We start from the raw sequence: 27,132 nt of genomic DNA, 5'->3' as shown, positions 1-27,132 counted from the left end.
TGTGTGTATATTTATATATATATATATACACACACACACACACACACACACACACACACACACACACACACACACACATAAAAACTCTGCGCTGTGCGTGGGTTTGGGTATATCGATAACCTTGCCTACCAGGATATAAAAATGTCTATCCAGTAAATGTAAAGTAGAAAATGAAGGTATGAATAAAGTATTGAACAAACTTTTAATTTTGTGTCATTTGTGTTTATTTATTTTACACTGAATTTGTCACAGGGTCTCCATATTCTGCATCATTAGTGTAATTTTTTGGGTTTCTGGAGATTAAAACCATTTTTTACCCAAGATACATGGCTTAGAAAGTGACATCCAGGTCTTAAAAAAAAAAAACACCTTGTTACAGCACTTCAAACAACACACACAAGTACAGTAGCCATTATTCAGGTAGAACTGAAGTAATCGCGGTTGTAAATTGCAACAGTGTTAGCCATGAACAATTAAGGAGCCACAAATTTGACACCAAGTAAGAGACTACAAATCCTATAAATCTAAAATCTGCAATGCAAGTCCTCAATAAAACCTGTGTGTTGTGTGAACATTGCAACAAATTCACAATGTGATTACTGGTAATCTCTGAGACACCTAATATCTGGACACAGGAAAAGTCTACAGCCCATCTCCCCTCTCATTCCACAGACATCCTGGATGTAGTTTTAGCCAGGGTTGTGGGGTCAACTCCTGTTTTCAATTCCAATTCCTTTTTAAAATCTATTCCGAATTCCAATTCCAAATTCTTCAAAGGAATAAGAACTGGCATTCATATTTTAGAGACAATTGTTGTGACTGTGCAGCTGCTTTCATTTGAAGCCAATTTAATTGACTAACAGTGACTTCAATGTAATTACTTTTGCCACTGTGAGAAGCTCATTTTAACAGAATACTGCTAATTGCAATTTTGATCAATGAGGCGATAGAATTGAAAAACAAATTGATCGCAACCCTGGTTTTAAACTCTGTACTGTAGGGTTGTTTTTCAAATGACAAAGTTTGCTTTTCATAAAGACAATACTCCCAAGATCCTTAAGCTGTGTTGGAGTAAAAAACTGAACAGAAATATACTAAGAAAACGCAGGACCCTGTGGGAATCCTTTTAAAATAAAGAAATAACCTAGATTCTGCAGTATTTTATATCTTCAGAGAAAAATAATCCCAGATGCAAAACCTGCTTTTAATTTGCAAGCCATTTATAAAGAAGAACTTAATAATACGGATAAAGATGAATATTTTAATTAATCTGATATTGCTATTCTTAACAGAGAATTCATTATAGATGTTTCTCAGCCCCTTGCTGATATTTTACAGGTCACTCATTTCATTAAAGATTTCATTTAGGTCAGGCTGCTTGGATGTCTATTTTCTGGGGGAGAATGTGGTCCGGTCCATTCGTAAAACACCCCAAACCACATGTATGCTTCACTACACTACAGGGAACACAGCATCTCAACAAACAAGATGTGTGCCTCTATCGAATGTGTCCTGTTTACTTCCACTGTGTGTCGCAGTGCAAATCGACTGATGAGATTATTGCCTGGGGAGCTTTGCAAACAAACGTAACAAAATCAGGTCACTCAGAAATGTTCCTCAGACTTGAAAATGAATTATATAAAAATATTGTCTAAGTTTAGCGCACTTTTTGTACAAGTAGCCTGCTTTACTTTTCATTCAAAATGTACAAGCCAGTACGGACAAGCAGGCCCCACATCCAAACGAAACAAACCTGCTGCCTGAGACTCGGGTGAAAATGAGAGGGGTGACCAGGCTTGCGATAGTCACTGTTCGTGGCAATGCGATGAACCGTGGCTTGTGAATGCATCAGGCTCCAGCAGCACACATCTGCCCAGTGGGTCATTCCAGCTCAAGTGGACCATAGCGTGTTGCCCCGACCCCTTAACTTAATCAATATATTTTCATTGGGAAGTCCTTGCAACAAGCCTTGAAATGACACCCATGTGGTTTTGTCTAGGTCACTCCCACAAGAGCTCCACAGCTCCTCTTCTGCAGCACACGTCACCTATCCTGGAAACCCCTTTCCACAAAACGAGGAAACACCTCCTCAAAATCTGGTTTGACCAGAAAAAAAAACCAAAAAAAAACTAGTAATACCACTAGTTCCAAGACAAACAATGCTCACAAAGGCTCAGGAACAGAACAAAAGAGAAGAGGCGACTGCAAACCAGTCCTCCGGATTAACACACAACACCATGCATTAATGACAAGTGGTTAACACAAGGATATATATATATATATATATATATATATATATATATATATATATATATATATACACACACACACTTATACATGCACCAGCTTCAGAACACTATCAAAGAAGTAGTACCACAAAACACTCTGCATATCATTTAATAAAAGGAATGTTCTCACCGGACAGGCAGCCTGCTGAAGATAAACAAGCATTTCAAGACAGTCAGGCCACAAAACCAGCTTCCCGTACAGACACACTTTACTCTTGGCAAGCAAACCCTGCCTCACTTTTTCTAGCAGGACACAGTGCACAGCACAACCACCCTCAGCTGTCTCTAATCAAGTCCCTAACAAACATTCCTTTCTTAAAAGGGCAACTACAAGATCAAAAGGGGACCTGGTGTGCTTTTCTTAAAAGGGCAATTAAAGGGGGGCCTGCCTCAGTTTAATTGAAATGGGTATGAAGTAGTGATGAGCGATTATCACTTTTACAAGTCGATTCGATTATCGAATCGATATTTGAAAATAATCCCGATTGCGATTATCGATTATTCTAATAACATCATTCTTAGGGGGGAAAAAGTCACAAAAAGGTTCCAGATTAAAAGTTTTTCTTTATTTCTTATTACAAACTCCAATAAAACTTCAATAACTTTTTTTCAACAGCACTTTCAAACCTACAAAACATACAGTATGCATTATATTGAAGTCACTACTAAAGCAGATTAACCAATATATAAACAATACCACTACAGAAACCATTTTATAATAAAGAAGAAAAGCACACACACTCTCTTGCTCTCAGCTGCCTGAAATCTTAGCTCTTTTGAATCCAACTCGCAGTTAAAGGCTTCCATTGATATTCTACAGGCTACTACACGTATATCACACACACATTACTAGCAAAAACATAATTCTGTGTTTGTGATGTCACAATAGCATGCAGAAATATATACATCAGTAACATGCACAAATTCCTATTGCTAAGGCCACCTAAACACTGTCACTGTGTAGCGGATCTTTCCATTTTCCAGTCAGAAATATGTCAGGTACCCAAGATCATCCAGACAGATCCCTTAAGTATTGTGAGGCACACATTACACAGAGCACGGACTGCTGTGTCATCCCTGGGTTAAGGTTTTAGGATCACAAATGTAATTTAGAAAATACAACAAAATAATGAAACAATGGTGAAGTAAACACTGCCCACGTCCTCCGAACAGCATGCTACACGAACGCAAAGACAACTCAGCTTGGGTTTGTTAACTCGCGATGGTGGGTGCTCAGAGACTGCTGACTAACACATAGGAATACTGTCCGGAATTGCAAGATACTGGATCATCACAGTGTATGCAGTGTGGTACACCTTCCCTGTATTGGTTCTGGAGGTTCGGGCGTCTTCCCTTGCTCCAGTGATCCAATGCTTTCCCTGGAACACAGAACAACAAAAGAGGATTGAAATGGAGTTTAAAACAGCACTTCACTCATCAACTTGCAATTGCAATTAACATGAAGCATTTGGACAGACTAAACTAAAATCAAATGCATTTTCTCTTCAGAAATTATTTCTAGGGAAGGGAAGGGGGGGGGGTGTGATGATCAGGATGATAAAATTAGAAACTGATTTACAAAACAACATGATGAAGAATCTCAGCTGTGCACAGGAGGAACTGCGAGATGGATTTAGCAAATGATACATTTAAGATAAAAATACCATTCGAGTTTGGATTGATCGCTTTTAGTTGCCAACTTGGGCAGCAGGGTTCTCTTTATTTTCAGACGGTATTGTTAGGTAGTCTGTCCTGTAAATAAACAGAAAACCAAGCATGCTCAATGCACGCTACAATCCTTTCACAACACAAAAAGAAAACCGAGAAATAAATCTAATACAGGTACAGTGCAATCATAAAACAAACTGGCAAAAGCAAAGGATCTCATTCAAACAGTAAAAATCCTACACATCTGGTTGCAAAATGTATTTAAACTTCATTTAAAAGAAGTCAGCACTGCTTTACTGCGCTGTTTTGTTTGGGGTTCTTTTTATCAACTGGTTGTCCTTCCACCGAATCAAAGCAGCCCCACTTAATATTCTCTCGTATGTAGTCACCTTTTTCCCAAACTGATCTTGTGCAATGGATTATTAGTAACACTTCAGGCTGGATTTACTCAGCTTCTTCTCCTGCTCAGCGCACTGCTTCCGATTCATTTTGTGAGTGAATATTACTGTACTTACGCACTGTCCTGCGCCACCTCATCAGCCCTTGAGATCTTTATGTAGCAGTAAACCATCTCTATGAGCAGCCAGAGAGTCAGGAACACCAGCAGAACGTACATCATAATCTCAGAGACGACTGCAGTGAAGTCCTCCCCGGCTGCACAGAACAAGACAATTGAGCCATTCAGGGCGGGCACAAACTCGATTTAACACGCGATTAATGAGTGATATGTGATATTTACATATGAATGATATGTAAAAATATGTGAAAGAAATGTCTGGATTGGTCATCTGACAAAATAATGTAATAGCATTTGCCATGAGATTATCCAAATTATCCAACAGAAGACTTTCCTCTGGGAAGAGACCAGCTGAACAGTACTTCATAATGACTTCTGCAATGCATCCTAAAAAGAGCTCTGTGAACACCCCCCAACCCCCCAACCCGCCCCCACCCTAACCCCCTACCTTCCTCTGTGACCAGCAGATCAATGTACTTCTCGGTTTCGGTGGTGTGCCTGTGTATCTCGAAGTTTAAGTATCTCCTGATCCTGCAGGTGTACCTCCCCGTGTCGTTCAGAGTGATGTTAATGAGGAATACGGAGACATCCTGGAAATCCCTGCTGCCATTCCATATCAGCCGATCCTTATACGGGCAAACCTCCCTCTGCACACCGTTGTAATAGCTGCACATCTGCCAAGGATGAACCACGAAACCGCGGAAAAGAAACTCACTTCACTACGGGCAAATTGTAACGGCATGCAGGGCTCCTTCTTTATTTTGCTATCCGGTTTACACATTAACAAATCCTGAAAATGTTTTAAACAAATCTTACTCCATGATGAAATGAGTGCAGTTCCAGTTACATATTCACTACTGAAGCTCCTTACAGCGAAGTCCAGGCTGGGGCTGACACAACCTTTTGCACATGAGTGGGTGGATCATAGAAAGAGCTGGAACAGAAATGCAGATCTGCAGAGCAGTTCAGCTAGTCGTATAAAATCAGACTTGCATAGGTTTTTGTCTTTTTTTTAAAGAAACTGTCTTATGTCTGTGAACACCGCTTTCTGCTGAAACGCAAGGTAAACTCATATTTTTTTGTGAAATGAAACTCCGAGGAAATTTTAATGCTCGCCCCAAGTTTTATTCAAGCCGATTATGACTTCAGCAAATTTTTTTATAGATTGATGAAGAAGCAACTAAAGTTCATTCTAAAGCAGATTTTCTTGAAGAAAGTGCAACTCAAAACAGATAACCGAACACTGCGGTGCTTTTAACTAAGCATTGGACATTTTTTTATTTTTTATTTTCTGTCTAGATTATATATATCAAAAAGAACTAGTCACTGATGATGTGTAACTAAAGGTTTTGGCGTTGTTATATACCATCTACATGTTTCTTACTGCTTAATATTCTATTACTGGACTGTGTTTCGGTCCAGTTCCTTATTTAACAAGCTTACTAACACTGGAAAAGAGGCATTTCTGAAGTGGTGATTTGTGTAGCGAGATTTATAGTTGCTCCATTTAGAAATGTAGCTTGTTCAGTGGTTGAAAGCAAAAACTTCAACAGAGAAAGATAGGGAAGCCACATCCTGGGATATGGAAATGAAATATTTAGACAATATAGGGGTCATATCCCTTTAAGTACAGCAAGTGACCTTTGACCTACCGTGATGTTTTCCCCCTCGGGCGAGGTGTAGAACCACTCCACCTCAGTTTCAGCACTGACCTCCTCCCTCTTCATACAGGAGATACAGGCCAGCTTCATGTTAGTGCCCTGCACCGCCAAGTTATCGGATGGGACCTCCACACATACTGAGCAACAGCTGCCCGCTGCAGAGAGAGATTAACAAAGAGAGGATTCCTGATCTGTGGAACAGCCATGTCTTCCCAGACTCTCAAGAGATAGCACTGCTGGGTGGTACTTCTAACAAGATGACAAACTCTGTTTGGCTCTAAACAGATTACGAATCACTGAACCAGAGCATTCCCTAAGAAAACGACTTGAGGAGAGGTAGGGATGGTAGTCACAAGCGAATGTTACAGCCCTGGCCATTAGAGTACAAGATGTCAAGTAGAGAAAGCACTGGCAGGTCCCCCTGAAACAGCTGTGGGCTCTGTTACCATGTTAGCTCATACATCGATTTCACAGCACGCTACGCTCTATCGAGGGAGACTTCTTCAACCTACTCTCCTCATAACCAGAGCCCTGGGCAGGCTGCTTTTGAAAGCTATGGATCAATTTATTGAGTGAGTAGCTCTTGCAAACGTCAATTTGATTGATCTAAAAAAGCGGCTGATCAGAATCCTGCCACCGATCATGGAGTCAAGGCTGGACCGTAGTTATCACAACCAACATCTCTGCATGTCTTTTTAATATAATGTGTGTTTGTTAAAGCATGTAAAACTGAATCAATTGAACAGAGCCAGAGAATAATGGTTTCCGTATTGGGGAAACTTCAAATACAGGTACATTAGAACTAGCGATTGGAGTTTTCCATTGAATATTTGATGACGTCTGATGATTTATTCAACCAGACGAATCCAAAATATAACTTTTTTCACCAAAAAAGCAAAAATATGTTTGGAGGAAGAGAAGATGAATTTAAAGAAAAGTTCATCATGCCCAGTGTTAAACATGGTGGAGCTTGTGTGATGGGATGGGCTTGTTTTTCTTCCTCAGGTACTGGCGACCTTTGTATTGTAGAAGGATCAATGAATGCTCTCATTTGCTACCCAGTGATAGAAGGCTTATTGGATGGAAGTTTGTATTCCAGCAGGATAATGACCCTAAGCATTCTGCGAAGTATACAAAGGGATTTCTGAAAAAAGGAAGATTACAGTTATGGATTGGCCATCTCAGTCCCCAGACTTGAATCCCATCGAGATGTTGTGGATTGACATGAAGGCTGCTGTTGCAAAAAGAAAACCAAAGTCGTGTATGTGTTGAAGAATGGGCAAAAGTATCTCTGGAAAGATGCCAGGAACTGGATTCAAAATACAAAAAAAGACTGCAAGCTGTAAAGGAAGCAAAGGGTGGGCACACAAAATACTAATGTAAGGATGCCCAAATACTTTTGTCAAAGTATGAAATTCGTTTTTGCATGTTATTTTTCATTGTATGCATGTTATGTAATAATCTGTTTTATTATAAAGCTGAATATCTACTTTAATTTATATCTTTTAATAGAACAGTTAGAAATTATGGAAATCACTTTGTGGTTTTTCTCATGGTTTTACTTTTGTGTGCAACTGCATTTGTGTAAAAGCATTATGATGGGGATAAAATAACCAACTGGATTATAACCAAGCGCACTGCACCACAATTACAGTATAATGCATTAACCAAAATTATAATGGACTATTGATGAATCCCATTAGAAAAATCTGAATGCAAACCAAGCTCTGTGTAAAAGCTGTTCGATCATCTAACCGCTACAGCTATGGGCAGCAGTTTTGCATCTCCTAGAATTTTAGGATTGAAAATATATGTGAATAATTTACGTATTTTATTTAACAGCATGTAGTCAAAGAAACTACAAAATGATATCGCAGAAGTCTGCAGGAAGCCCTAATATTAGTACAGTTAGATTTTGAAATTCAATTTTTCAGTTTTTCGTTAAAATAGAAAACTACAAAGTTAGGGTTACCATACGCCTCTGATCTCCGTCCGGGCGGATTTTCGAAAAATTAACAAATGTCGACCCTTTGCTGCGGCTGATGCCTTACTAGCGCCACGTCTGCGCAGACGCCGTGCGGTTGTATTGCTCGCCGGGGCCAGTTGTACTGGATCCAGCATTTGATCTTGTTTCTTTGACATATTGCGTTGCTCCGGAGCAGGATCAGAACTGGACCAGAGCTTGATCGAACGTTTTTAAATGGAGAAGCTTCAACTACGGTGGCTCATTCACAGCCTGAAAGACGAGAGTGTGTACTTCGTGATCGGCAAAAGGCTCTTCAGGTTTATTTAGTTATAGCGTACTCTGCAATCCTTTAGTTTTGATTCAAATAAATGCATTGTGTAATATAAAATATAGTAAACTGAAAACAGGATAGCCCTTTTTTGTATGCACAGAATATAACTGCATCACGTTAACCAAAATAACACAAATAAAACAACGTGTTTGGTGCAACTGTATATAATACACCTTGTTAAACAAGCCAAACATGTAGGCTATGTGTCAAAACGTAACCAATTCAAAAGAAACATCTGACTTCACATGATTTAAACTTCATGCTGATTTGAACTTGGCTATCGCCAAGATAAGCACCAAATAAGACGTAGCTTTACAGTAAAAGAATGTGATCCATCTGCATCTCCACCCATTTGCGTTTCCTTCCATCTGATAATGTCGATATCCTTCTGCCTGGTGTTGATGGCTGAAGTGTAATGCTGGCTTCCAGGGATCAGCTTATTTTGCCTCGCTGGCGCATCAGCACACACAACGGTTGCGATGCTGGCTCCGGGGATCAACCACAGTGCGGTCTCCCCAGCGCATCAGCATGACAACCGTCTGGATTGAGCTGAGTAGGGTACATCTCTGGGGTCATCAAGTGGGCACCTTCCATCCTCGGTGTTTCGCTACGGCGAGTCCCAAACTTAACACGTTTTCTTGTTCTTTAGATAAGCGCTTTGATCAGTTCAGCAATCTCAAGAAATATGTGGAAAGCAAAAGTGATAAAGAGTTATATAAGAATTTGCTAGCACACCAAAATGGGCCAAATATTTCTTCAAGTCCAAAAACATTGAAGACTGTCACTCAGAACTGTTACAGATTGTAGTTCTTTGCTGTTCCCTCTCACAGTGCAAATGTAGAGCGAGTTTCTTCACTGACGGATAAAGGAAAGAAACAACCTGACTGCTGAGTCTCTGAAATGGATTCTGCTTGTACAGTACAACTTCAGAAACACATCCTGCAAAGACTTTCAGAGCTACCAGATGAGCAACCCACCACTGCTGAGAAAGATACGCTCTGCAAAGAAATATGCATGGGCACAAGAAGAAGCACGGTAGCAAAGGAAAGCTGGTGCACAGATCTGACACAGTCATCTTGCAAAGACCTTTATGATTGCTAAGCAACAGAGTACTGACTGTAAAAAGTTACATGCATGTTTGATGCGGGCCATTATACTTGTGTTTTTTAAGCATTTTCAGGTGTTCAAAGTAGAAATAGTTTAAATTGAGCTTTTCCGTGTTAATTTTGCACAACGAAAGATTAATCTTAAATAAAAATCGGTCCTGCCCGTCAGCAACCCTCCTGGGTAGTGTCCTCTTTTTGAGGATCTGAAATACGGTAACCGTAGCGGCAAGTATTTCAATATGTTAACGTAACATTATCCAGCAGGTTTCGTTTGACTTTAGAAGCAAAACGGGTTGGGGCAGCAGTGTGGAGTAGTGGTTAGGGCTCTGGACTCTTGACCGGAGAGTCGTTGGTTCAAACCCCGGTGGGGACACTGCTGCTGTACCTTGAGCAAAGTACTTTACCTAGATTGCTCCTGTAAAAACCCAGCTGTATAAATGGGTAATTGTATGTAAAAAATAATGTGATGTCTAGTAACAATTGTAAGTCGCCCTGGATAAGGGCGTCAGCTAAGATAATAATAATAATAATAATTCTATAGGGTGATGCAACACTGTTGGCCACATCTGTAGACTGGATTGGTCTGGAATATTTCATTCCAATCAGTATGCTGAGGAGTATGTTATTCCTACTGACGTCTGCGTCTGTATATCCATCCACAGCAACAATAAATATATCTGCTGTCTACAGGTGTATGCAATGCTTCTCTGGGTCTGCAAACAACCCTTCTTAACTAATCAAACAACTTAATGCGGCTGTCTGTTTGTTATTTAACCGTGTCCCACCAAAATATGTGACATAACCAGAACTACTAAACTCTTGTTAAATCACTAGAACCTACTGCACTGCCTACATTTTATTCTGGATATAACATTTTAAAGCGGGTCATCTGCACTTTATTCATATTTTAAATGATTGTATAAACCCGATGTATCTATCCTCCTATTAGAAGTGACACACCAATGAGAATGTCGTCTTCAGCCCCGTTTCTACCAGAGCTTGTAGTACAAATTTGAAGAGAAATTAACAAAAAAATAACCAGCTCTAGTTCTTGAAAGCGCGTCCTCGGCGTCTGTCGCAAGCGTTTTGAATATGCGACCCGAGTGCAGCAATACAGTATCATATACGGTACTGTACATACCACAACAAGGAGCCCGTAGATCTGCGCTTTCAAACATACACTACATGTATAGATTACTTCTCAAATGCGCTCCATGTTACTAAGTTGTAAAGCTATCGTAGCGATCTGCGGCTTCCAACAGCAGCAACATTCAGCAAACAAAGTACTTTGTTATTAATAATTATTTCAGCACGGTACCAAAATGCCCACATATAATATCGAATACCTTAACAAATACACATGCAGTGTTAAGGTTAAGGTTACGCGTATTGGTAAAGTGGAATATTGCATTTACTGACACAAAACAATGTACGCAAATAGCGTTTCAGGTGAATAAATAATTAGCCGAGCTAACAACAGTATGCTGTACAATGCACAGTTCAGCACAAAGGCAAATAAGGGTTCGCTTTAAAATAACGTTATGTTGCATATATTGTTTTATATTAATACAGCATCCACAATGCAAAAGGTCAGATATCAATAATAATAAAAAAAACACAAAAGATAAAGAAAAGTTGTTTTTATTAAGCATGAAACATTTGAGAGAAAACAAATAAACGAGACGAACACACACACACAGCAAGCACGGTCGCTTACTTACCCATTAAAATCAATAATGGAAGCGAGTTAAAAAGACTCCTTATGAATACCATAATGGGTTCCAGAAGTTGCCAGGTTAAGTCTGCCTGTGTGTGGGTAGAAAGACAGAAAAAAAAACACCAGTTCTCAACAGGTACACGCTCTTTTGAATACAAAATTTTAAAAATAAAATCCGTCCTTCTCTTGAGTACACGGTTACGTATCGAGATTTGTTTTTTTTTTGATGAAACCTTATCCTCCTCAGAGAAACAGTTACCGTTTCACTGTCAGCCTTTCGACTTCAGAACCACGGACAGCGCCTCAGACACGTCAATACGGGCGGGACGGGACTGTCGCTCCTATAAAATCAGAAGGGGCAGCGTTTCTCCTAAATAAGATCCACATCGTTTAATCCGGTTATCTGCATATTCATCCACCAGCAGTATTAACGCGAATCGTTGTTTTATTAAAGTGTTAATGATAACATCATAAAAAGAAGCATCCACGGGGGTTTGCTACGGCCTTATTTTAAATCCTTGGAGGATGATTGGTAAATACCGCGTCCCTAGTTGTAGTTCTTGCATTGATGTATATATAGCGTCGCCGTTATATGTAGGCGTGCGTGTGTCTTCATTATTATTATTATTATTATTATTATTATTATTATTATTATTATTATTATTTGCAAAAACCAAACTGCACGTCACTTATATGTAACTTTGTTTCGTTTGCTCTCTTCTGACAGCGTGCTGGTACAATGTCTATTGGCATAACTGTTTTCTTTGTATTCGGAATGAATTTCTACATCACAGTTTCCAGAACATAACACTAGTTAATGCGCATGCGTTAAAGGGTACACCCATGCACGCTTCCATAGCTTCTTAAGCTACACGTCTGCCGAGAGACCGGCTAACCAGTCTGATCATGACAGCAGAAACTCTGAAACCGCTTGTATCAAAACAATGCAAAACATGGCATGTGGATATTTTTATACTTTGCATTGGTCCTTAATGGGAAGAAGGAGCCTATTTGCTATCCTATCGTTAGAAAACATCATTAAGCATCTGTATTTTAGATCCGCATACTTTCGATATTTCCAATAATGCAAATGTTTGTGTTGCTCACATTAGCGGTTGCACTTTGTCACGAAATAGTTTTATGTAACATTGAGGCTATAAGAATGTACTATTATTCAGTAATGTTGGTTACTGGTAATGTCGGCTGTGTGGGGGACGGCTAAGATTTATTTAAAACATTCACAATATAAATCCGGTTTGTATGCTGTACTTGAATTGGTTAATCGTGTTACAGAATCTGAATATTGATTTCAATTGTTATGTAGCAGAGTTCATTAAAATACAGTTTGAACTGACTGCACGGTCACGGGCTTTGAACAGGCTGAAAACTGGCTGTGCAAATCGAACTACAGAGCTAGCAGGTTTAAAACGAGGAGACAGAACATAGCCCTGCTCCTCTACAGCTGCCTTTTCTTTGCAGCCCTCTTCTTTTCGCAATCTAATTTACTGCTGCAGATGACTTTTCCAGGGTTTTGTCGATGTTCACAGTTAAGCGAGCTATACGTGCAAGACCATGCAATCTCAACCCAGATAAGTCTAGTTATGAAGTGGCTTAAACAATAGGCACTGAAGTGAAGTTGCATGTGTCAAAGTATCTAAGAGCTCTGAACATTATTAAAATGCTGTGGCTTATTCCAGATCAGTTAAGGTCGATTAAATCACACCCCTTGGCTACAAAACTGTACAAAACTTTGATTACGGTAGGCACAGAAATTAAGTTTCAAAGTATCAAACACCTCTGAGCAGTATTATGGCAGTGTTACATCATACATTTGTAACTAGAACCTCTTAGAATCAAAGCCCTTATTCAATTTTATAAACGTATAATCTTTAATATCTCTAGGGACAGAATGATCTTTTCAGCAAGGATCAATCCAGCAAGGTATGGGCTTTAAAAGTGCAATCTACGCCACCAAGCTCTGTCGCTCTGAGCTACTGTACAATCCTGGACATCTCCCAAACAGTGGCAGACAATTGTGCTAAACCGTGTTAAGGTTGTTGATGTGGACTGATGTGTAAACGCTGTTCACACATCCACCTGTGTGGGTTCCATCGTGCTGCACTGGCACACAGTGTGCACATGTGGCCCCGGTGATCAGACATGATGCATTGTGGATGGTAGGCTCGGGACAATCGTGGTGATCATTATTCAAGTTCTTATTTTACTTCTTTTTATTCTTATTTACTTAAAATAGACACGCCCACTGGACGGTTCTGCTGCAACCCACTGCAACAGCTGGAGAGATGAATCATCAGGTGAAGTAATTTGTTTAAATTCACTGATCCTTAAAGAAAATTCATACAGCAGAATAAATCGGCTCTTAGAGGCGCAGCATTTTGTGATTGAACCGACCCGTTTGCAGTGCAGTGATTTAAGGGTCTGACGACTTGCCTCTTCCCAAAATAACACATAAAAAAACCCATTCTGCTTGGTTTGCTTTTTTCAGTTTTATTTATAGTTTTGTGAGATCATTAAGACACCGTGCCACAGCCAGCTGAGGTCTAGCGAGCTTGCCTTTTTTTGCATTTCGTAAAAAGGAATGGAACCTTTTGGGCAGCATTGTATGATTATCATGGGATGAAAAAGAGATTAATATAGGCCTGCACCAGAGCAGGTGGAAGCAGGGATGGGAGAAAGCATCATACACCAGACAGAAGCCTTGCAGATTAAGTACAAAGCCCTGGTCTCAACTGTTACTTTTCCATGTTCCTAAGTAACCAAGGCCTTTCTCCCCCATGAGAAATGTCCATTCTTAAAGTGTCCTTGTCACAGAGAATCCTTCATAAGCTCAATCAATGTCTACGTTTCAGAGGATCACCGAGTCCTTCAGCGTAAACAATTTTTCTGACAACTCATCTGAAAACCTAGCTGCGCTAATTGTCTTCGTGTACAAAAAAAATAAAAAGATAGGCTTAGCCCCCTTTTTTTCCAGGTATGAAAAGTTTAAAAATTAACATATCCCAGTTCTCAGCTTCTTTGACGGATTTCCTTTCTCTCTTAAATGACGGACAAAGACAGCATGCCATATCTGGCTTAATTAGTATTTCCTTTTACAAAGCCTTTTATCTGACAGCGATTAAAAAAAAAGAAACTGGATTATTTTGTACGTGGGCTCTCTTTAATCACCCCCAAGTGTCTAGCTGTGGAAGATGAAGGCTAACAAGGAGAATAAATTAAAGAAGTATGCTGTAGGGTTGAGCTTTCCTATACCACACAGTCCCAAAGACACCCAGAAGACTGGTAATCCTCCATTCCTATCAAACCCATACTGAGATCTCAACACACACAAACAACTTAATACCACTTCCCCCTTTTATTAGCATATATCTGTAATTGTCTTGTACTTCTCAATAAGAGAGCAGCATCAAAACCATGAGCTCATCCCCCAAGAGGCTGTTCTCTCCAGGGCAGGGTAACTGAAGCTCATTAGTGGTGGAGCTGTCTGTCTGTTACTGTACCTGTGCTGTCATCATGGTGTGGATTAACAGAGAAATTTGGTTTCCAATACCTTTGATCTACAGGGGTAAGATTTTTCACTGTACCTGATAGCCAGATGAACAGACCACTTGATAAATGTGTGAAGTCCACCACATGCCTTACTCTAAATCTACCATTTGAATTTTAATAACACTGGGTCTAACTTAAACAAAACAAAATCCTTTATAGCAAGACTGTCCCCCCAACACACACAAACAAAATCATTTAACAGCTGGTATTTATTGAGGCCTGTAGGCCCTTCAGTTCTACAGCTTCTCAGCTCTGCTGTCTTTGTGATTCCAAGGATGCCAGGGAACAGCTCTGTTGCTACGGCAACAAGAATCGAGTCTCCACTCTTGCACTTACCATAAATAAACAGTTCAACAGAATGTCGAGCTGTAAAATGTCAGATTATCTTTGTTTTAATTTTTTTAAGTGATATTAAGACAGACATACAGCCAGGGGGACAATACTATTCAAATCAATCTACATTTACATACAGGCAGAAACACACTAAAGAGGCCCTTTGGTGGCATTTAGATCCAGCTGACAATATCAGGCTGGTTGCTATAGTTGTTTTTGCATTATGTAAAAGAAAAAAAGCCATTTACTTCTCTTGGGGATTATTTACAGCTGCTTAGAAATTGCTATCGTAGAAATATAATAGAAATATAAACAAATAACTAAATTAATTACCGAGACCCTGAGCACTGTCACAAACAAGGATTATAAATAAATAAAACAGAAAAATAACTGGGAGTCGTACGTACGCCCTTGTTTCCCGGCACCCAGTTAGGACAGTTTATTCTGCAGTATTTGGTAAAAAGATATGCAGGTGATTCCAATATCATTCTAATAGAATACTCCATTACCTGACTCAAATGCAGGTTTTGCACATGTCCGTCACACAAACGAGTCAAGCATTCCAGTAAGCAAGGGAATATTAAATTAAACTCTACGTTCTTCCGAATCGGAGCACAGTGGATGCTGTGGTGTTCAGAATACTTGTGACTGCAATAGAGCACGATGTCTGCACTTGTGTCTGTGACAGTGCAGGCTGTGCACCGCAGCGGCTGAGAAAGACACACACGGAACCAGCAGGGTTAGTCGTTGTGTTTCTTATAAAGGTAGGGAATCTGCTGGAACACCAATGGAAAGTGACTGCTGACTGCTCGAGGGCAAGCAAGGTTACAGCTGCAGACACACAGGCAGGCCCTGTCCCTCTTCAAACACAGTCACACAAAGCACTTAACATTTCTGTTCAGATAAACTGCTCCAGGTCTAGATTAACAACCGATTAGGTATTTTATTGTCAAAGGCAGACAATGACTTCCCATGACTGCTTTTCTCCATCTGGAAGACTCCATACCTCCATATATTGTGCAAGTTCCTTTCTATAATTTCTAGTTATGGTCACTGTAGTACATAGTAGACACACTAAGCTTTATGCTCCCTCAGGTGGCTGAACTTGGTAACTACAGGCTTATTTTAAAATGGAAGATGGCACAACTCACCTAAAAGTTACAATTGGGCCAACCACTGACATTGAGCTAACAGGTTTGAAAAATGGTGGTGAATTTGAATCTAACAAAACACAAAGTCCATCATATATCTAATAGGCAGTGAGCCATGGCAAACCCTATACGTATTTCATTTATAAACTTGATCTTCAAAACCTAAAGTCTTATACACACCTGTGACGGACACAGCTTGCCTACAAAAACAACCACTGAACAAAACAAACAAATTCATTCTTATACAGTCTCCCGAATTATTTTACAAGACTCCTTTTAAAAATGATATAAGATCATTCCAGGTGCAGATACTTTATCGCGGTTGTGAAATATGAGAGCAGAGCAATGCTACCTCTCTGCTGGTAACCCTCAACAAGCACACAGAGTGGTGTCTATAGAGAAGCAATGCACCAGATCCTGTGTAAGGACTCCAGCTCCGACCCGGACTCGTTCAGCTGTGATCTTGAGCACATCAATAAGTCATGAGGCACACTGGAGCTGTCGCCACATCCTTGGGTGAATAAGTACCGTAGCACTTCGGCAGCTTCATTTATTTACACACCATTAACAAGCCCAGTCTTGCATTGCAAACAACCAAGACCAGTGTACAGAAACATTACAGAAGTAGAGGCAGCAGCACTCCCTGAATGACATTAACAGGACAGCAGCTTTACTTTGAAAGAGTTTGGGGGATTGGAACCCGGGATGTTCATAACTGTACTGTACGGGGGTAAGCACTATACTGTACCTTTCTTTGGATTAAAATGTGTCGTCTGAAAGTCAAAAGACCAAGACGTCCTTATGATCTTTTAATTAGGTTGATAAGGTTTAGTGAAAGGCAATGAAGCAAGTGCAAAGGTTGACTTCTTTGCTATTGATGCCATGCAAGAATAGGTAGACTATTTCACTTACAAACTTTGAGTTCTTAAAGCAGACAAGGCAGTGGTGTTTGTGTCCGTTTCTAAACGGTTGTCCAGTTGATGCCACTTGACTGTTTAAAGAAAACTGGATTCCTACTCTTGGTATTTTTGCAGTTTGAAACATGATCTCCTTTAATTAGAGCCGCAGAGAAAGGTTCAAATTAAATCTGAATTTGATAAGACAAAGCTTTCTTTTTGTAAGATATATATATATATATATATATTTTTCAGATCATGAACAGGCACTGTTTAATATCCAGTGTCAAACGGTTCTTCTTCTAGACTGCATTAAACACAACTGCCACTGTGAAAATGAAGGTAAGCTACAAATCTGGGCACCAATGTATATTAATACAAACTGTGCTCACTGTTACTAGTGAGTGCTGACAGTGCATGCACAGTATTTATGGAGCTACAGATTGTCTTTTAATATTTTTGATGATGAACTCATATTTTAGTTTCAGAAGGTATTGTAATTTTGTTCCAGGGGTGGACACAAGACTCCTATTGCACAGCAGTTTCACCCATTCATTCCAGGTTTTACTACAAGCTTGATTAGCCCCAATGTACAGGTAACCAGCTCAGGTGTGTCTCATTATACTCCTAGCAGAGCCATGAAATGGATCAGACTGCTATACAATGAGAGTCTGCTTTCCATCCCTGTTGTTCTATTGTCATGTGTGACAGATTAGCGTCCTTCCTTATCTGTGCCCTGTAGAGGAGATTGACTTGGCGGACAAGAGCGGGCAGGTGAAGAATCTCTCTCAGAACAAGCGGCGCTACGCCAGTGAGGTCCTGAATGAGCGAGACGAGTTGATTCTCATCAGCGTTAGCAGTGAGTCTCTCTCACCTGCACAGGTGATTCCTCAGTAAGGTGATGCCACAGCAAAGACGACTTTTCAATAAGCTGGCAAAACAACAGCCAGATGTGCTTCATTCATGTGGTCATCATTTTCTCTCGAACGAGGCAACTAAATATTCTGTTCGCTACAGACCGAGACTGATAAACCAAATCAAAACAGAAGCTCCCCTATTTCTACCCTCTCCTATGATATATTCTTGATGTTGAACAGTGGAAGAGTAGAAACACAGTCAAAGAACTCAGAAACAGTGTCACTATTCCCAGTGTGTGAAAAATCCCAGCTTCTACCTGCACATTAAACGCTGTACATTTGACATGTGTTTGCTTTGCAGGATCCTCAGGCTCTTCCCCTGTGTATACGCCGATGTTAAATGATAGGGATCTTGGTTCAAAATTTCTTAGTAAGTCTTTTTATTTCAAGTTGCTGCTTCTGTGGACAGTATGATAAATATATATTTTTTATGCTCTATATATTACACATGCTTAAACTTTCCACCGTTTGCGCACCGTTACTCCATAAATTCACTGCAGTACTCAACCCCAAAATGTCAAACAAGGCACCGATTATAAATGAACAAGCTTATATTGCTCCTGATAAATATCTTCTCATTTTTGTAGCTACACTGGGAAACAAAGGAGATACAAAGGTCACTTTAAACAGAACAAAGAAACTCTCCAGGAAGAGCCCATCTTCTCCATCATCACCGGGAGCAGATGGTGAGTTTCACTGAGAAAATACAGATTCAACAGCATCCTGACCACATTGGGCATGTTTTAATAATCTGCATGCTGTCGGATTTGAATTCCAGTTCTGTTGTCATGGTTAAAATGACCGGGCGAGTGAAATCTTATTTCACATTGTTTGTGTGTTTTAGGTAAGCACGGTTCCTCTCCCCAAAGGACAAGCGCTGTACCACATCCTGTTTCGCGAACGAAGCACAGAAGAAACTGACAGAAAGACAAATCTGATGAATGAGGCTAATAAAAACACATTGGGCAATATTTTCAAAGCGTTTACTCCTAAGTTTAATTAACTTGTTTCTTTGAACGTCTGTTCGCTTTACAAAATGAGAACCTAACAACTGTGTAATATCTTTCAGATTCTCTTAAGCACTATCAAAGTGTTGCGTTTCATTTTGTAACATTATTCTCTCTCTTCACAAAATGTTTACGAGTTAACGCTTTGAAAACAAGGCCCATTGGCTGCATATTTTGCACAATCTCTAAGGAAGTCAATGGAAAACAATCCCAGCGTGCCCAGCGGTTTTAACTGACAGCCTCTCCTCCCTTCCTCAACCAGTTACTTCTGACTTCTAAAGAAAGTAAAAGAACAGACGACTTTTAAACTAAACACACTGTGCAAACCTGAAGTGGAAACGGTACCACAGACCAGTCAGCGTTTGCTTTGTGATAAGAGATGTGTGCAGTAAGGACTGGCTACCTGGTAACACAAACACAAACGGCATTTTATTGTGGAGTCTATTTGTATTAATGAGCTCTCTGTCAAGGGCTGTGTTATACGGTCGTTGTTGTGTACTGAGAGGCATGCTGAGGATCCTGTATGTATGTCATTGCTGAGTAGATTGGGCTTTCTAGTGAACTGCTTCCTGGTGTGTCTGCTGATAAAGAACTCTTCAATTCAAAGAACGTGGAGTAAGCTATGTGGAACTGCTGACATTATTGTGTTGCTCCTCCAGGGCACATTAAAGTCTGTTATTTTTTCTTTATTTGTGCATGTGTTGGGTGACCAGGTTTTACAACGCTTACAATGCCAGGCGCCAGTTAACACCCATTACATTAGGTAAACAATCGGCAATCATATTAAAATATGGTTCCAGAATATTATTGTTTTTTTAAACATAGATTACTATGCTAAATTAAAAGTATGCAAACATGAGGGTAACAATAGCAATACGTGTGGTTATAACATATAGTTAAACACGGCCACGACTTGGAAAGGGAAGGTGCAGCAGTCAGAGGTTATTGTTTTTCGTTAATTTAATGTGAAACTGGAAACAGTAATAGAATATTCTAATAATAAGCACTCTTAAAACAAATAAAACAATTGTACAGTTTTTAAATCTGGTCACCCAAAGCGCGTGGAATGCAGATGCAAAACCAATCGTGAATATTCTGTCCAAACATTTAGCTGTGGTAATAATGAATAATAAATGAATGAATAATAACGATGGTGGTTCTATCCCTATTAGAAAGCTTGTGCCCATAAATAGTGCTAATGCTGTTTATATTTGATCAGGCGTGCTGGCGCTCTTGAACCACACTTCTCTGTCCTTGATGGATATCCATTTAAAATGTAAAAAATAATAACAAAAAAGACAAACAGTACTTTGTGAGCATCGTGTTGTACATAGCTGCTATAAACAGTTTAGTTATTCACTCAAACGTTGTGAAACGTCTTGTGGTTTACTTATAAATAGAAGCGTGGGTCGTGCAGTTGTTATCTCGTGCAGATGGAGCAACTTTGCCCGCATTGTTAACAACGCTTTATTTGGAAGCACACATTCAACCAAACTCCACGCAAAACAAAGAAAGAGATAACTTACCCGTACTTGGCTTCGTCGCTGAGCCTTAGGCCGAGTTGAAAACTTAATTTCGGTTTCCCTACTCGATAGCTTTTGCTGTCGGTGCGGTCTTTCGTTTAGCACGACGTCATTCCCAAAACGGTTTTGGAAAATATTCCTTTGCACGTTACATAACAGAACTGCTATGCAACACACTTCTAGAAAAAAAATTGTACAGCATATACTATCATTAAAGGTCCTTCAAGTTGCGTAACAAAATGGATTAAGGTCCTCAAAATTAATATCAGCTGTTCTGCTGGCTTGGAAACTGATGACAACATTCTGTGAATCTGCTTTAGTTTCTTATAATGCAATATACGTGTATTAATTTATTTGAATTATATTACAATGTAATTTGCAGTATGTGTGTTTTCAGACAGCATATCTTGGTGTTCTTTGCTACGGGTTATGGTCACGGTAGCTACACTATTGCGCGTCAGTGTTTGGGTAACAGCCCAGTTAACACAATACCAAACGGCTAAGCAGATACCTAGTAAAACGATCAGGGGTCTGCTTGGAACCACCTGACCAGCTCATTCTTTTCAGGAATTCCGGTCTTGCGCCAAGGGATTTGTGCCATCTGCAGCAGACAAAGCACCAACAGTTTCACTGCTGTTAGAAATCATGTCCACTGACTGGCTAGCTGAATTCATATCATACCCCCAATAAAAACAGTAAGAGGGATGATGAGTCAGCGGTGTCGTCATGCCTCAGTTAAGTTGAAGAGAGGCATGGTCAAGCTGGTGACACATCCTCGCTCCATGATGATAATGTTCATCAAGTCAATAAGCAGTTGCATTTGTAAGTCTTGGTTCACTTGCCTTTGTGCAAACCCATAAAAAAGGCATAGAAATGATTAGTCAAGCAGAGTGCGGGACAGAGAGGTATAGTAAAGGTATTAGAATGCCTGGTAAACTATAGTACATGTATAGTAAAAGCCTGGTATCATGTGAATAACAGCACATTCAAAAAAATGTATGACAAACATCCTCAATATGGAATAGATCACCCACATGCTTTCAGATGTTTATTTCAACTGTACGCAACCAAAATGCTGTACGTTACACACGAAGCTTGAACACATGTAAAGACTGTAGCAGTCACATGGGCGCTGGTTTTTGTACATGATATTTACAGTAAAAGGAAACAAAATTGTTTCTAGCAAAATTAGTCAAACTGTAGGGTTGGGGGAAAAAAAACACCTGCGCTATGTAGCACACACTTATGTACATGGTTGTCCCTCAAACAACAGACTCCACCCCAGACATTCATTCTGCATTGTAAAATGTGTCTCTGTTTCAGTAACAATGGGCATGATAGCGGGCTGATAGTAGGAACTTGGTTGGCAGGTGCTTCTGTGTCTAAAGCTTCTCAAATTATTCACAAGTGATGAATCTGTGGGCCATTTGGGAGTATTTGCTATCATTTCCAACTGTCAACTTTCTCTGAAGAATTCAGGGGTTGTAATAAAAATGGAGGAACTGTCACATATTCCTCCAGAAATATATATATATAGTTTACCTTGATGGCGCTAAACCCTATTAACGGTGTTAAAGCAAGCATTTCTTGTTTTTATGTACACAACTTTTACACACAGAAAAGGGAAACAAAAATGATCCATAATAAAAATCAGCAGACAAAACAATGTACTTGTAAACCATGTACCCCACAGCTGCCACCAGATGTCAAAAGGAGCTCCAAAAAGCTACTTTCCAGTGAACTAAAGGAGCCGCTCCCCTTAGCCAAGCCATTAGGAGCTCTATGAATATATTAGCTTGGTCGTTTCCCTCCCCGTACTGCAGCAACCCGTCACAGTGCTGCTCACTGAACTCCAACACGGAGCGCGGATAGATCTGTTTCAATTTCACTCAGCCTCTGGGACACGCAGCGTCTCTTCAGCGCTAGCATCAGGGCTTCCCCTCTGCCATGGGCCAGGGCTTTCAGGATACGCTCAAAATCATCCCCCCTCACAGTGTCATGTGCATCCTGCATCAAAACAAACACAAGAAAACACTTGGGGTTGCAAGCTGTGTGAGCTACAGCACTAACCTGAGTAAGCTTAGTAGTGCTATTGGCACTACAGTATATAGAGTAGTAGTTGTATTAGGCTTGGAGCGCCTACAGCCCTAGAGAGCTGGTCATTGCTGATAAAATGTACAGAAGAACCTCACACCCCTGCCTAGCTCTCCAGTAAGGGGTATTATTGGTCTCCACCCCACCTGTGTCTGCTGCTCCACGGCTTCCAGCTCCTCCTCCAGCTGCCTGCCCTGCTCCTTCTGTTCCAGCAGCTGGGTAGTGAGCTGCAGGAAGTCCTCATTGAGCCCATCAGCCTCCTCTTCCAGGGTCAGAATCCTCGCCTGTGTTACAGACAGCAATTGGTAGCAGGACCCCGTGTGGCAGCAACAGATATCCTTGTCATGCGACAAACATAACCCACATTACTACTTACTTGCAATGCGGAATCTGCTCTGCATTCAGGCTCTGTTTCTGAAAACCCAAAAAAAAGAAAGAACAGCGGTTTACAGAATCGCCCCCTGTTGGATGTAAGAAATACATCAGTAAGAAATACCACATTGAATAAATGTGGAATTCCTTACATCCACCGGGGGCAGTGTTGCAGGGGGGACAGGTTAATAGTTACACTCTGGTGTACCAGCTGTACTTTGAGAGAAGACACATTGAGAGCTCTATTGAGGCCACAGGTGTGATTTTAAAAAGTCACCTGGAATGCGACTGAAACAGAACATTATATACAAAGCTGTTCTAAACAACCATTCATTAATTAAGATAACAAGAACAACACACGAATGACAAATACGACTTGTGACAATGTTTACAAAATATATTGCAAATGCATTGTTTGAAATATTTACCAGACTGCATTATGTATTTATTGTATATATGTATTTTAGTCTTGGATTTAGTCACCTCCTTGTCCGTTCGCAGCCTGTCGTCCCTCCGTTTGTCTTCTCTGTTTCATTACCTCTCGGAGATTGAGGTGCAAATTAAAAGATCTGAACTTTTTAAGCCTGCAATCCAAAAGGAAGTTTTAGTGGCTTATAAGAATAAAGAAGAGGCTGATCGACCCATGGCTACCCGTTGCTTGCACACCTTCATGAGCCCCAGAGCGATTTGTAACTGTTTTTAATGGGCAGTCATTATATCAGCTTCTGCTGGTGAAACTATTAATAGTGCATTATAGCAGAGCTTCAGAAACGTCCTGGGGGATGTTAAGCTTGGTTGAGAATCTACAAGCATGTTCAATTTCAATAAACACATTACAGGTATTTTATTGGCAAATCAAAAGGCAAGCCAGTACTGTACTGTAAATGGCAAGCACACAACACCAAATGATCTTTAACCCAGTGGCTCTATAAATGGCAATGCAATCGTTCTGCAAGAGTAGCATGGTAAGAGCCATTAGAAGAATGGTCCCATTATCATATGCCCAGTACTGCAGTATTATAACAGGAGCCCTAGTGTTACTGTAGGAGGCCCGCTGTTCAGTGTGTGTTTTGTTGCTGAGGGTCCTGCTCGGGTTTCAGGTTGGTAGGGGTTTGCAAGTTAATCCACTTGTATTGCAATGGAATGCCAATGATATTACTTTTACAGTACCTCATTGTATTGGTGTTCCAGGTACAGCACAGTGAATGGGGTTTATCAAAACTTAATTAGACTCACCTTTCCTCCAGCATTTCTTTGGAGAACCTTCTTTCGGGTGGCACCTTTAGGTTCATGAAATCTTCAAATACGGACTGCCGGTCAGACCCTGCTGTACTTGCACAGGAATCCCACACTGCCTTTGAATACAAGTTAACAAATCACTTTCAGAACGTGCAGTGCACTTCAGGAAAATATCAACGTGGAAAATCTCTCCCAAGAAACGGGAAGGCATTTTTCAAAGCTAGGCTTGCACTACAGTGGGCAAGAAGGTACCATCATTGCAAAGCTGCTATTCATTAAAATAAATAGGGTTAACAGGAGGGGCAGAAGAGAGTCACAGTCCAGAACCAGATTTACTGGCGCAAAGGCTTACAGGATCATAACTTTGCATTGATAATCTTACCTTTCCCTTCACATCTTTCCAGGTGTCCACTTGGCAGTGAGCGTGGAAGAATGCAGCACACACTGCTGATATAGCCTTGTGAAACTCTCTGACAAACACAGCAGACTGCTTTTCCCTGGGCTGAGATCCTGCGCATTGCAATAAACAGAATGCATCAAAATATCAATAAATGAATGCAAATAATTTACCAGCACCGCTAAGTAAAATGACTGCAGCTATCGTCAAAATATGCCATACCTGCACTGATGTGTGCCATAGTGTGCAGGAGCACAGTACTAAACTCCCCCAAGTCGTCCAGCTTGGCTGTGTGCAGGTACAGGATTCGAGTGCAGGTGTCATAGTAGAAATCTCCAGTGTAGTGATAATAATACTGATAGCAGCGATCAGTCCCACTCCTGTCCGGAACTGTGTGTGCCAGCAGGAGAGTGACTGGGGGGAAGTCACAGGTGCTGCACAGCAGGTGCACAATGTGGCGTCCAAACAGGAACACAGTGAAGTTTTGAGGAGTCAGAGCTCCCAAGTCAACAGGAACTAGTTCTCCTGCCTCCATCTGTGCCCTGGGTGCTTCTCTAGTGCTTTGCTCTGAAGGGAACACATAGACATAGTTAATTTCAATATACGCCTTGTGTGCAAAAAGAAGAATTGACATCAAAATCAGAAAAAAGGGTGAGGTAGGGGTGCTTTGGAAAGAACAATGGTTATTACAAATAAAACTGACTTTTCTTACAATTACTATATTTATATGGTTACTGATATGTATTTAACAAAAAAAAGCACAGAAAACACAGCAAACCATGCTCAACTATGGGAAAAGCATTGCAAAACTTCAAGCTGACATTGACATTTAAATACAAAGATAACTAGTAATACCAAACTGGAGACCAGCATCTACAGCATGTACATGCAAACAAACATTCAGCATGCTACCACTTCTTTTGGTATGAGCAGGACTGTACTGGGTACTGTATTGTAGTTTTCTTTGTCAGGTTTCTATTGCCATCTAGTGGTCAATAGCATGTATCACCCTGATCTCACAAGCAAATTCCCACCACAGGAACGTCTTCAAACACTGCTGCAGTAAAGTGACTTTATCAGTTAAAAACCTGATGCATGAGCTAGAAACCCCAGCCTCAGCATTAGACTATATCCAGCACCAGTTTAACCCTCTTCCACTGATATACTAACTAAAGGAAATGAATAACAAAACCTCACGACTTCATTGACCGTTATCTTGACGTTTTCTTTTTCTGAAGCGCATTCGCCCAGTGCTGAATGCGAAAAACCAAAGTGTTTAATAAATGCTTGGCTGACAATCTACAAGCATGTACAACTTCAATGAGGTGGTGGACTACTGATCCCATGTTTCCCTGCCTTGTTCCTGGGCGTGTCTGTCTCGAAGCGACTCCAGTATCTGCTGCAGTGTGCTGGAGAGCGGGGTGGCTGTGATCAAGCCTGCAAGCTCCTGTTCACTTAAAGAACGCGAGCTGGCGTCTGGAACCTGCAGCTGCTGCCCTGCAAGACCAACACATTGAAAGTTCAGTATAGGGGACACTTCCAAAATAACAGGACTGACAAGAAGGTGTAACGGACAGTGGTGTGTGATGCACTGCCGTTACGGATTCTGTCCTGTCCCCTGTCGTCGAGATGAGGTGAGGTTAAAAGCCCTAAAGCCACGAATGCAGACGAGCCTGGCTCTTTTGCGTAGTGGTTAAGACTCCCTCCACCCTGTTGCATAGGTCTGTTTTGATCAATTAAATCAAGTTTGACATTCTTGAAAAGTTGCTTTTTAATTTCAGTTTTGTTTTACTATCGTCACAGAAGGGCACAACAGATACAACAGCGCATTAAAGGAATGGTTTAGGCGTTGCGAGAATGTAACCAAGCTCACCTGAGAGGCAGGCCTCTCCTGTGTCTAGAAAAGACTCTTTTGCGTCAATGGTTAGTGTTTCTTTGGGAGCTGGCTGCTGGGAGGTGCTGGGATCCTGGAACAGAGAGCCCCGGTAAAGCACAGGCAGTATGGTAAAGCACATACGGGTAGGGTAAAGCAACTGTTAAAGCAGTATAAATATGACCAGCTTTTACAGGGGATCCTAATTTCTTAGGAATATATTTTTTATTGTGTATGAGGAGCAGGTGTGTTTTTCACCTTGGCCCGCCCAGTATCCATCCCCAAGTGACTGGGCACGCTCAACCCGCTGCAATCTGCTATCCCACAATGCCTCTGTGCTGCTTCTCGGCTGATAGAAAGATTCTCTGAACTCATCCTGAAGAGCAGACTCTCCACACCTCTCAACAGCGCCTCCAGCAGGTGAGTGGAGGAACCTGCAAACAAGACAAACAAAAGATTTCTTATCAGTATGAACAAAGTAAAGTCTGTCGAGCAAGAGATTTTCCTAA

At 40.6% G+C, this 27,132-nt stretch overlaps 2 protein-coding genes across 7 annotated transcripts in view; both read right to left on the bottom strand.

Moving 5' to 3' along the window:
• Positions 1-12: 12 nt before the first annotated feature.
• On the bottom strand, positions 13-20,889 carry LOC117397178 (sodium channel subunit beta-3). 6 transcript variants are annotated; one of them, XM_033995828.3, is made up of 7 exons: positions 11,514-12,045; positions 11,259-11,343; positions 6,126-6,289; positions 4,922-5,147; positions 4,472-4,610; positions 3,953-4,040; positions 13-3,667 (listed from the first exon to the last, which is right to left on the bottom strand). In XM_033995828.3, the coding sequence occupies exons 2-6, from the start codon at positions 11,308-11,310 to the stop codon at positions 3,977-3,979; spliced, it is 645 nt and encodes a 214-aa protein (XP_033851719.3). In that variant the 5' UTR covers positions 11,311-11,343; positions 11,514-12,045; the 3' UTR covers positions 13-3,667; positions 3,953-3,976. The 6 variants fall into 6 exon arrangements, with proteins under 6 accessions (XP_033851719.3, XP_033851717.3, XP_034768560.2 ...); XM_033995826.3 differs by lacking the exons at positions 3,953-4,040; positions 11,514-12,045 and adding an exon at positions 20,652-20,889; XM_034912669.2 differs by lacking the exon at positions 3,953-4,040 and having other exon boundaries at positions 11,259-11,339; positions 11,514-12,080.
• A 774-nt stretch (positions 20,890-21,663) lies between these two features.
• The window catches only part of LOC117966645 (uncharacterized), a 45,566-nt gene continuing 40,097 nt past the window's right edge, over positions 21,664-27,132 (bottom strand). The window contains exons 92-101 of the mRNA XM_059009953.1: positions 26,882-27,057; positions 26,624-26,717; positions 26,107-26,247; positions 24,973-25,317; positions 24,736-24,863; positions 24,351-24,469; positions 23,598-23,698; positions 23,119-23,156; positions 22,889-23,026; positions 21,664-22,655 (exon numbers count right to left, since the gene is read on the bottom strand). Coding sequence (XP_058865936.1) covers positions 22,491-22,655; positions 22,889-23,026; positions 23,119-23,156; positions 23,598-23,698; positions 24,351-24,469; positions 24,736-24,863; positions 24,973-25,317; positions 26,107-26,247; positions 26,624-26,717; positions 26,882-27,057 — 1,445 coding nt within the window. The 3' untranslated portion in view covers positions 21,664-22,490. The remainder of the gene's footprint in view (positions 22,656-22,888; positions 23,027-23,118; positions 23,157-23,597; positions 23,699-24,350; positions 24,470-24,735; positions 24,864-24,972; positions 25,318-26,106; positions 26,248-26,623; positions 26,718-26,881; positions 27,058-27,132) is intronic.

Source organism: Acipenser ruthenus, chromosome 40, assembly GCF_902713425.1.
Source record: "Acipenser ruthenus chromosome 40, fAciRut3.2 maternal haplotype, whole genome shotgun sequence".
Classification (NCBI taxonomy): Eukaryota; Metazoa; Chordata; class Actinopteri; order Acipenseriformes; family Acipenseridae; genus Acipenser; species Acipenser ruthenus.
The sequence above is the reverse complement of the archived record's forward strand: the minus strand, read 5'-3'. Positions and strand labels throughout refer to the sequence as shown.